At 32.2% G+C, this 12,380-nt stretch overlaps 1 protein-coding gene across 1 annotated transcript; it reads left to right on the top strand.

The window, feature by feature from the left end:
• Positions 1-3,366: 3,366 nt before the first annotated feature.
• Positions 3,367-6,871, top strand: LOC134246055 (uncharacterized). Its single transcript, XM_062728316.1, has 3 exons — positions 3,367-3,448; positions 3,638-4,737; positions 6,772-6,871. The coding sequence occupies exons 2-3, from the start codon at positions 3,666-3,668 to the stop codon at positions 6,774-6,776; spliced, it is 1,077 nt and encodes a 358-aa protein (XP_062584300.1). The 5' UTR covers positions 3,367-3,448; positions 3,638-3,665; the 3' UTR covers positions 6,777-6,871.
• The last annotated feature ends 5,509 nt before the right edge of the window (positions 6,872-12,380 follow it).

Below are 12,380 nucleotides of genomic sequence, written 5' to 3'. Positions count from 1 at the left end.
GCTTAAGGTGTGATAAGATCATGCATTTTAGATAGAGCATCAGCTGGGAAGGGGTTTAGAATAAAGGATTTAGTCATATGTACCTTCAATGTCTGCTGCAGTCCAACTACATTTTCAAATGAGCGGTAAATACAAAGTCCTCTATTGTGTGTCTTAGTTTGATAGGTGCTTAGTATATACAAGATTTAATCAGTTTTAAATGGTCCTTGGGAGAGCTTGTTTTAAAAATAAGTGGTACATGTATATCACCATTCCCTCAAACTGGTAATATATTTAAATATCAAAAACATGTTCTGCAGTTTACAAATTGGGAATGTGAACACTTTTAAAATTGTCAAGAATACAGTGTTACAGCATATTCATGCGAAAGGGAAAGTTAAATAATGCATTTGGTTTGTTTGATCTCTGCAAGATATACTTCAATTTTTTCCAAATCACCTAAAAATAAACAAATAAATAATAAAATTGAAATAAATACATAAATTTCAAAAAGGGGGGGGGGGGTAAATCTATATATATATTTTTTACATAATTTTCTTATATAAAGGGTTTCTCTCTTGCTACATATTAATAATAGAAATACAAAGCAATAAACTAGTAACTTGGAAAGATATAAATTCAAAGGGGGGGGGGGTCCCCACCCCTAATTTGAAGGGAGACCAGAATTATTTTGATGCAGGATAGTTCTACAGTGGGTTGGAAATGAGAGAGAGTGATGTTCACGATGGATGGGTTGCTCAGGGTTTTGAGTAGGCAAGGAGTCCATGGTGGGTGGTTAAATTGAAAACCAGGCTCGTTTTCCTAATATGTGGGAATACCTTAATTTAACCATTGAACTGTTGATTTTGTTACTTTTTGTGGTTGATGTTGATATATGTGATGTTTGATGTCGATATATGTGATGTTGACTTTGAAAATTATATCTTATACAATGTAAATCTAAAGCAAAATAATATAATTAAAACATAATTTGTGTTGAAATGTGTCCGTAGAATAAATGCAGCGTTCATTTTATCTTATATCATGTTGGGGGTATGCCAGTTTGCCGGCTGCCCCAGTGTTGTGTAGACCACTGTGGACAATACCTGCCAACTCGAATAAAACATTAAACTTAAATACTTAGCATTTGTTAATTATATATAGGTCTTTGATAAATACAGTCCTTGTGAACAGGGTATAGAAAGGTCTGGTTTTATTCAGACTACCTGTAGAATTGCAGCTCTCTGTTTGAGAAAATTTTGACAGGTAAAATATACTTTCTGCTTTTTATTTTCTCAAGGCTACAAGGATTATATTTAGTTTTAATTTCTTTAAAGGCATTGCGATAAACATTTATATAGACTACTGCTATTCTCGTGACTCTGTGTTTTATAAAATAAGATTAGCTTTTCGTTCTAATTTCACAATTATACTTACTTGTATATATTTGTAAATATTGTCTTTAAGATGTACATGTACCTGAACTTGGCTTGATTTAATAAAATGAACATCTACACTGTCTTATGAATCTAACTGTTTTTATGATAAACATGAAGTATATCTTGCTTTTTTTAAAGAGGCAAAAATCAAAATTGTGATTATTTAACATTTTAGAAGCCTTTTCTGTGAATAATTAATTTATAAAGGAGACAGATTACTGACACTCGAATAATTTGATGTTATTGTAATTTATTCAAATTAACATTTGTAAATTATATTAAATTTCGACTTGTTGACTGACGTTTTTCATTAATATTTTATGGGGAAAATTTGTGATAATGAAATATGGAATTTGAACGAACCTATTGAGATTGTTGACAAATTTATTTACTTGGGAATGCTTTTAAATTATAATGGAAAATTTAATATTACACAGAAGCAATTATCTACACAAGGTAGAAAGGCTATGTTCTCTTTAAAAGCTAAAACAAGTGAAATGTATTTGAATACAGAGACAATGCTTCTTTGTTTGGTTATGTTGCTAGTGTTTTAAATTACGGATGTGAAATTTGGGGTTTTCATAATGCAAAAGATATAGAAAGTTTTTGCAATACTTAAAATATGTTCTAGGTGTAAGAAAAAATACAAACTCTGTAATGATTTATTGTGAAACTGGGAGACTTCCATTGAAGGTGGTAAGGTTACTTAGAATTATCAAATTTTGGTTCAAGGTGTATATTTATTTTTAATTTCTTGCTAAAGGCATTGCGATAAACAAAATATATAATTGGGTAACAAATATAAAAGAAAAATTGTTTGAAATTGGACTAGGTGATGTTTGGTATAAAATAAGATTAAATGAAAACACATTTTCCCTTATAATTTCACAATTATACTATTTTTATATATTTGTAAATAAATTGTCTTTAGATGCAAAATTTATAAGTACATCATTGAAATTTCTCTCTCCAATATTGCTTAACAAAAGCCATTTAATAAATATAAGAACAATTAAGTACACTGTCTTATAACCTAGCTATTGAAAGCTGTTTTTACCAGCAAATGATAGATATTGTGAAATGTGCCATTTTTTAAAGATGAATTTTATTTTATTTTAAAATGCCCTCAATTTAGTGATATTAGATGTCGATACATTAAAAAATATTAGGAAAAAACCTTCAGTTTTCAAATAATACAACTGTTATAAAAAACTTTAAGGAACTGTAATTTGATGTTATAAGCTCCACCATGCTTTTAAAATACTTGAAAGTGTCACAAAAACATTTGTATAATTATATTGTTTAAGGTTGTTACCTACCATTATATACTACATTTGTTTATATTACCATGTCACGTAACCTATTATTTGATGTTTGTTACATTTTCTTATAATGCTATAAGATGTATGTCTTGGGCAATAAAGATATATATATATATATTCCGATTTGTGATTGGATTATAAATTACATCCATTCGTTTACCCGATTAAGACCAAGTGTTCACTGCGGGTATAACCGGTTGACAGCGAGTGCTTTCTCCTCTGTATTACACCTGATCCCACATTCGAAGGTCCTTTTTTGCTCTGATCTCAATCTAATGTTTAACTGGGTTTTTGAGCTTGATCTCTATTCGTTATTTTCAAATGTCCGACAGGATCGAATCCAGTAAGATGACGTAAAACCCCCTCTCTCTCAAAATCTAGGAATTGGTTATTATAAGTAATTAGATGGGAATATATATGTACGATGTCAATCATGTTCCAATAACCTCATAAAACTGTTGGTTTGTATGCCATTGCTACATTTATGCCTGTTAATGCCCCCGATATTCGGCGCTGTCGACGTTAGGTGAGGTGCCGATAGGCCAAAGAGCACCTGCCTCCTGACGCCTTTTATGATCATAATTAATATATCATCGTTGTCGCACGTTTTACACTTTTTTATTTTATTTACACGCGCGCGGAGTGGTGCCTTCTGTTAATTTTACATTATATCCAATTTATCCGGAGAAGGATCAGATTGTTATGCAGGTAAGAAAATTTTTGATATGTTAAACTTTGATTAATAATTATACTACTTAATTTGTACAGAATTAATAATTCATTTGTGTAAAGGTTTAATTGCATTCTGATTTGTAAAAAAATATATATGTGATTAAAATTGTGCGATAATTGCACCTTTGTTCATTTTGCGTCTGATACGCGTTGTTTCTTTTTTAGCTATATAAAGAGATTTATTCGAAACAAAATGGAGGTTAGATTGACAATTCTGATTTTATTGCTGTCAACAAATGTATTTGCACAAATTCCAAGCCAACCAGTCTTTCAACCAACCCCGCCACTACAAACTTTTCAAGCACAGGGAGTTCCTTTTCAAGGGGTTCAAGCCTCTCCAAATCAAATTTCGTACACACCATTTCAAATGGTTCCATTCCCCCAACCGGCAGGTAGTGCACAGCAGCCATTACCGGCGGGCTCTCAACCCCAGGCACCGTTAGGGAGTCAGCTCCAACCAATGCAACAATTGCCTGGAACCAATCTTCTTCAACAGAATTCGCAACAAGTTCAGATTCAAGGAACAACATTTCAAGCTGCTCCGGGAACGTCTTTACAACCTTTTCAACGAGATCAGGCAACGCAACAACAACTTTCAACAATGCAACAAACAAACAGCAATTCGGATGTACAAAAGACAATTCAAAATACAGTGCAACAAGCTCAACAGATAACTCAAAACGCACAGACACCGAACTCTGGAACTGATTCAAGTGCAGGTTCAACAGATACATCCATAAATGGAAGCATCATCAGATATAATGGAAAAGTTTTTATAGCAGACATTAACGGGCAGATGTTAGAGGCGCCTGCACTTGAACACTTAGTTGGACAACAAATTGTGAATGGCCAAATCATTACGCAGGATTCAAGTTCGATTCCTACGCAACAAAACAATCCTGCCCCCACAAACGCGTTATTACCACCCGGAATTCCAATGAATCCAATGAATGGAATAAATCCCATTAATAACATGATGTTTCCTAATCAAGGATTTCCTCCTCCGGGACAGGCACCAATGCCACAACCACTTCCTTTTCAGGGACCCAACCCAATCCAAAACGCTATTTTTCAAAATAGAAGATTTATGTTTCAAAATGGACAAATACCTATGCAACAAAATATGATTGGGCAGTTCCCTATGCAGGGACCACCCCTGCCATTTCCACAGAATTCATTAATGAGGCGACCACCTCCTGTGAGGCCGCCATTCTTTAGGGGACAACGGGGCGGTTTTCCTCCAGGGTTCCCGGGGAGACGATTTGGTAATTTTTAATCCAAAGTCTATTCTTTATTTTACAACACGTTAAAATACGTTCAGTGCCTTTAGTACTCATTTAAACTGAAAGTTTATTGTATTTTTACGTGCAGCGACAGAACTCTGAAATAAATATGCAAAGTAAGGTAGAATATCCTAGTTTTAGAATTTTTTACCCAATATTTTTTATAAAAAATAATTTTGTAAAATAACTACTTTATTAGAGAAACCAGTAAAGAACAGTTCGAACTTTTTTAAACAGCGATATGGACTTTGGTTGAATTGTTTCACTACATGTACATTTACTGCACGACATTTACTGAATATGCAGAAACTATCAAAATTCAAAAAAGGTATCATGTATACTATTTCATAACAAAATGTTAACTGTACGAATTCTCGAAACAGCTCTGTTAAATTTAAGTGAAGTAAATATCTTTAATTCATAACATTGCGTTGTTAGAAAAAAAATTAAGTCTAAATTTCAGTAGGCTCTAAATACACGTAAGCAATAAGATAAAAGAGCAAAAGGTAAGAGACTTTTTCGAAAAAAAAATATATTCCCTAATGGACAGAAATATCCGCGAACTATATGTCATCATTAGCTATTACGAGTGACAATTATAATGACAAACTACTATTAGTCATGACCATAAGCTGTCTGGAATGTGTTTGTTTCTTTTTTATATTTACTTAAGTTATTATTCTTATGAAATATTGATTTCTTGACATTCGACGTTAACGTAACCAATTTCATTTTGCATTGGAAGCGTTAGACATTAATGGCTTACATCTTTGCATATTTTTGACATAGTGATATTATCAAAAACCTGAGCTTTTAAAGTTTACATTTTTTAAAAATCCCGAGGAATATGACTATTAGAAGGAAAATACGTAAGTGCACAAACGATCTTATTTTATCCGTGTGATATTAATAAAATATTTTTAAAAGTATCTAATAAACAAATTTTCGGCAACTTTCCTTGGCCACCATGACGGATAAACTTGATATATTTGCGAAGAATATGTATATACAGGCTGTAGTTAATTAATCGGAATGCTTTATAGAGTTTAGATGATATATTGTTGCAAAAAATACACAGCGGCAATAAGAGAGGGTTTTTCTCCATCCATCAGAGTGTCTCTGATATTTTTGTGGTAGCCACTATGACGGACCGCACTTGGTGCTTTGCAGGTCTTGTATCAAGGCTACATATAGTATATAACTCGCGGTCAAAAAAGATCTAAGGTGTTATTTTTGCAAGAAGAAAGGCTACACTGGGTTTTGACCAGCGCGCATTAACTTATCGATTATTTTGGACTAACTTGACATAAAATATATGTTTTCTAGGGTTGTGGTATAAGGTCATATTTCAGAGAACACCTGCATGTCGAATGTCACTTATCAGATCCATGTAACACAGGGTCTTCCATGTATCGGTTTCGGTATTCCAATTTTCTGTGAACCAGCTTTCGAGTTAAATTTAAAAATAGGAATTTTTCAAAAAGAGTACTAGAAGTTTTGTTGTTAATGAAATAAAATACATGCAAAACATAAATATTGACTAATATGATTTATTTCTTGGATTGAAGTAAGGGAAATTTAACTTTATTACACTTTAGTACATGTAGAATTCCCTTCAAAGGTGTTGAACATTATAAAAAGTAAAGAGCGAGAACATAGGCAAACTTGTATTAAGATGTTAAGTCACCTGTCATTTTGTAAATTTTAAATTGAGTCAGTCGTAGTAATAAGTTTAAAGTTAGCTGTCGTTTTGTAAATTTTGAATTTACTGCCAACATTTGGTTTTTAAATTTCTTTAATTAAATACCACTATTTAAAACCGAAAACTTATCTAGTCACTATGCTCCAATGAAAATTTTTTCATAAATTTGGAAAAGCTTTTTTTTTTTTTTAAATTGTCCTCTAGCATAAAAGCGTACAAACTACACGACATGATATAAACTGTGAATAAAAAAACTTTTTGAAAAATCATCTTTTTTAAAAGAATTAATAAGAAATATTTTCTATTTTTTATAGGATGAGAAGCTTGTTTCATTGGTGCTGCAGGAATTGCAAGATGCTCTTGAGTTCATCTCTAAATTCACCTACCAGTGAAAATGAGTCCCTTATACTGTAATCTTGTAAATTTTGAATTGAGTTGGTGGCAGAAAATACTATTTACTGCCACTCGGTAAATTTCAAAATTTACAACTTGACAATACTATGGACCACTGCCCGAAGAGAGGTGTACACGAGATTTGAATTTGTTTTCATAAAACAATTAGTCATAATGTGGTTTGCTCTCACATACTTAAAGCTTTTTGAGCTTATGTAGTAAAAAAATTCTATAATTGAGCGGATTCTTTTTCTCGGTTTCAAGTCTATCATTTACTCAGAACCAGGTCACTGGTAGAAGAGGCACATATATATAAACAGAAATAACAGTCAAAGGTAAAAAGAAAAAAGAAATAGACAAGTATATAAAGAAGTATATAAAGAAAAAAGAAAAGAATAAAGTAAAGATTTAAACAGTTATATAAAATAATTATATAGCTTCAAGGATTCAAGAAGGACAAACGTTTTTGATAATCTTCTTAATAAATTTTGACAATCTTGGTATTTCTACATTTTTTGTGTTTATAAGTTCATTTAATTTGAGTATTAGAATTTTTCCCTACTCCATGTTTGAGATCTATATGAGATTTACGCTGAGAACAAGTTATGATCGACAGACTGTCAAATGATTCCAGCTGAAGAGTGCAAGAACATGTCACTAAGGAAAATTTTGATTAAAAAAATGTGTCAAATGAATGCACAGATTTCTGTAAGAATAGGTCAACAATAGTTTTTGGTTATTCATCCTAAGTCAGGAAGCTTCTAACATTATAAAAATTATAAATATAAATTTTTAATGAAAAGAGTTCAAAAAGAAAACAAAAAATCAAGCTTTTTCAGAGAATTTGTGCCCCGTCCTCAAGGAAAAGAAAGGTAGAGCTGGAAAAAAATGCAGTAAAAGGAAAAAATAAAGAACTGAAAAAATATGCCGTAAGAAAAAAAAATAAGGAAGAACTGAAACTGAAAAAAAAATGCAGTAAGAGAAAGAAATAGACCACAACGACCTTTTAGCTTCTTTTGTCTTAAAGACAATGAATTATTTTTAATGAAAAAAAAGGGAAAGCAACAAACAGTGACCGATCTCAAAACATCTTCAAAGTAGTTAAAATCTGTGAAGAGGGCATAGACATAAACATGGGGCCCTGGAAAATCAAGAGATAAAGTCCAGTGTCAATTAGAAGTAAGCATCCCCTATCGACGGTAACTCCAGTGAGCCCTATGTATAGATCAGGTAGACGGCAAATTCGGTCTAAAAACAAAGGCTTAACAATTGGTATGAAACAGGTCAACCAAAATACCACCCAGTGATAGATTATATTCTCTAACAAGATCGTTATAACGTCAATACTGTAGAATATACGAAAAACTGACTTTAAACAAGGTTGTTGAAATCCTGTCATATCATCTAGAATCTTTCAGAGCTTGTCCAGGTTTTAAAACTGGTCATACTCGGAGCATGGTCTTGAGTATCGAATAATATGTGAAAGTTAACACCATATGAAGGTGATCTAGTGGGATGTTACTTCATGTACATTAAAAAGGAAAGTTAACGATGGGATAGTAGTAATATTTTGTTGTCATTAAGTTTAGTTGTTAGTTGGCTCTTATCGTCAAAACCAAATAAAAAACATCCAAATATGGAAACGGGTGTGACAGAAATTGTTATGTCCTTCACTTCAAACTCACTGGGATATATTGAATCAACTTATGAATGAAAGTAACTACTGTTGATTGATAATACGTCGTAGATATATCTCAGTATCTCAGTCTCGAGTTGAAGGTCATAGCATGTGATACTAAAATCGTATTTTTAAAATATTTGTAAACGACATGTATTTTTGACATTGACTATGGTCATAGGGATTTGTGAGCATCCCCTGCCAACCGGTCATACCTGCCGTGTGTTCATTGTCATGATCGGGAAATAACGCAACAATCCGTCTCAATTCAATGTAATAATAATGGACCAATACTAGTAATCAGCACGAAAAACGTACGTCAGCATTTGATTCAATGATAAATTTATCTGCTTACAAGGTCATTGTATCGAACATAGAACATACGAAATGATGCCTTTGAACTAGACAGCTGAAATTCTTGTTTCATCAACTCGTTTGTCAATAATTTACCTCGTTTTAAAAATTGTTCATACGTAGAGCATGCTCTTGCGTATCGAATCAAGTGAGATATATAAACTCTGTATGCAGGTGATGAAGGTATATTGCTGCATAAGTAAGGGAAGTTGATGATTGAAAAAGTAAAGTCATACCGTTTATCATAGAGCTTGGTTGTTAGATTACCATTAACGTCTTTTTTAAAATATCCAAATATGAAACATATGTGTCAAACTCTGTGGTATCTTTTATCTCAAGCTCACCACGATATATCGTATCGAAATAAGAATTGAAATTACCATTGTTAATTGACAATACGTCGTCGATATATTTAAATGTCGTGTTGAAGGCCACAGCAAGTGTTGTCTTCTTTTCACACATAAAATTTTGCACAAATTCTGCTTCATATGAATACAAAAGTAGGTCTGCTAATTGCGCAGTTGGTAACCATGGTAATTCCAAAAGATTGTTGCAAGACCTGGTCTCCAAAAACAACATAGATATTGTCAATCAGAAACTCAAGCATCTTCCTGATGTCAACTTCACAGTACTTGTGTGTACAATCAGAATGTTTTTTTAGCAAAATAGTTTTTGCAAATGAACAATGACAAGGTAAGTAAATTTATGAGTTCTATTTTTATTGAAAAACAGTTGTCAATGATATCAAAAAGCCTGGCTTTGATTTAAAAATCTCAAAACCTCAAAATCAATTGAGAACTTTTTAAGCCATAGGCAGTTATGGTATATAACTTCAAAGAAAAAGGTCAAACGTCTTGAGATAGCTAATGCAGGCTTCGTTCGTTATGCAAATTATCCAATGTTCCAACTAATCGTTGATATCCAACAACCTAAACAGCGATTCCTTATATTATACATGTACATCTTAGGTGAAAATTAAAATATATTTATAAAATGAGTGTGACGAAAACCAATTTTTGAAATATCTGCTTTGACAACAAGTACTTGTGTTTTCAACTACGAAATGTAACTTGTAATTTGCTTAATATAATTTGCATATGATTTTAATGGAAAAAGCATTGAAATTATTGATTTTTTTTAATATGGTTGATATTTCTTTGATGTTACGTTTGATATACGATGTGATATTTTAAAGAAGGATGATTCTTACTTAAGAAAGATAACTCCCATAATTCAAAGAAAAACAATGGATTGCCTTTGCCTTTTGATATATTAACGTACCTGAATTTCATTTTAATGTAAATATTGTATGCTGGAGAATTGCCATATTTGTAGAATATTTTATTTAGACACTTTCCTTTATAAATAGTCAATAAAAGTGGATTGCAAAACAAACTGATTCAATTAGCGTTGAGACTCGTATTCATGCTGGTGATTCTTTCTTGTTTTTATTGTGGTGATTATTGCTTATAATATATGCAACTAGGACGGTTTTTTTTTGTTTGTTTTTTTTTTTTTTTTTGTTTTTTTTTGTTTTTTTTTTGTTTTTTTCTTTTTTTTTCTTTTTTTTTTTTTTTTTTTTTTAAAAAGTAACATTATATGGAATGCCATATACGACAGCCAACTGCTTACTGCCAACTGCTGACTGCTTACTGCCAACTGCCACACATATTTGAATAAATTTTATATTTGTATTGATATTTATATGAATTTTCACAAAAAAAGGAAGAAAAAAAAGGCACGGATCCAGGACATTTTTTCCAAGGGGGTCACCCTGGTAAAATTGAACTGAATAAAATGACCAATATGTTTTATCTTATGTAATATTCAATATATTCATTATATGCGGTTGATAAAGTACATTGTTTATTTTTTTAGTTGTTTTCCTATTTGAAATAGGTAATAAAATTAATCTTTAAAGAAGCCCCCCCCCCTTCCCCCGGAGACAACAAAACATTTAAAGAGAGAATAATAATAAAAAAGATTTGTCGTTTCGCAGAAAGATGTTTTGAGAATAAATTTCCGTTTTCCATTATATTCTGTAGTTAAAAATTTCCTCAACTTGGCTAACTTTTTTTTAAGGCCAACTACCTTTCACTTACACTTTTTTCCACACAATACTACATATCCTTGATATCATTATACTATGGTAAGAAGTGTGGGGGGGGGGGGGGCAACCATCCTTTCAATAGACATTTTCAACAGTAAAGGTAATGTTGGGACAAAAAGTGGGGGGCCAGGCCCCCCTGGCCCCCCAATGTTGCTACGTCCCTTTAATGTTTCACATGCAAAGAACTGGGGGGGGGGGCATTTAAAATTTGTACAGTCATACGTTAAATAAACTAAACGAACTTTTGGACCCTCCACTTAGAAAACGCCGCTCAAACATTTATATCTCTTTGTTTGTACAAATAAAATATGTTTTACATGCATAGATTAGAGAGAGGGGTCCGAACACCCCTCTGAAATTTGTAAAGTTATTAAATGCACAAACTAAACCAATTTAATTTAAATATTTTATTTAATGTATAAAATAAATCAACTAAAAGGGAGAACCCCCCCCCCCCCCCCCCGTCCCCAACCGAAAATGTGGAATCGTGTTAAGTTGGTATGAAAAAAGTCATACACATGAAGGTATGAGAGAGCCGAAATAAATTCTCACATTTAGGAAAGGACTTTACGTATTTTTTTCTTGTCAAGAAATTTCTGGGTTGGATTTTTTTTTACCAGAGTGACCCTCTTGGAAAAAATGCCCTATAGATCCGCACCTTTTTTTTTAAATTTACATAAATATCAATTTAAAAATAAAATTTATTCAAATATGTGTGGCAGTTGGTAGTAAGCAGCTGACAGTTGGCAGTAAGCAGTCAGCAGTTGGCAGTAAGCAGTTGGCTGTCGTATATGGCATTCCATAACATTATGTAACTTTTGCAGAATTAAATAAATAAACAATTATATAAAAGAAACCTTAAATATATCTGCTTTACCGCATAACATGCAAGTAATATTTGATGTATAAGAGAGAGAGAGAGAGAGAGAGAGAAAGAGAGAGAGAGAGAGAGAGAGAGAGAGAGAGAGAGAGAGAGCGAAATTTCCATTTATAAAAAAAAAAGTTTTTTAACGTAATAAAACTACATTTCAATTTTTATACCAATAATTTTAACTTATTTGAAGATATTCTTCTTATATACTGATTTGTGTAAATAATATATACCTTAAACGCAGTTTACATGCAAATATGATTTTGATTTGTCACTAGGGGGCATTGACAAGATATTTATATCCATAAGACATGACATTGACATACATTTTATGTTGGTATGATTTTTGGACGTGTGGGAGAAGCCAATACATACATATTGCGTCTTTTTATGATCGAAAAATAGAGAGAGATGAATGAAATGATCGATGATCAAATCAGTGCGACTGAGTTTGATTGGCTGTTTTTTCTTGGTTCCTTAATTTTGATTGGTGCTTTGACATCACAGCATATGCATA

The sequence above is a fragment of the Saccostrea cucullata genome, unplaced genomic scaffold (assembly GCF_032062105.1).
Source record: "Saccostrea cucullata isolate Sc308-1 unplaced genomic scaffold, CSIRO_AGI_Scuc_v1 ctg217, whole genome shotgun sequence".
NCBI lineage: Eukaryota > Metazoa > Mollusca > Bivalvia > Ostreida > Ostreidae > Saccostrea > Saccostrea cuccullata.
This window is presented reverse-complemented; position numbering and strand designations above follow the sequence as displayed.

Excerpts from the sequence above, each read along its gene's own strand:
- LOC134246055 (XM_062728316.1), top strand. The coding sequence starts at position 3,666 with ATGGAGGTTAGATTGACAATTCTGATTTTATTGCTGTCAACAAATGTA.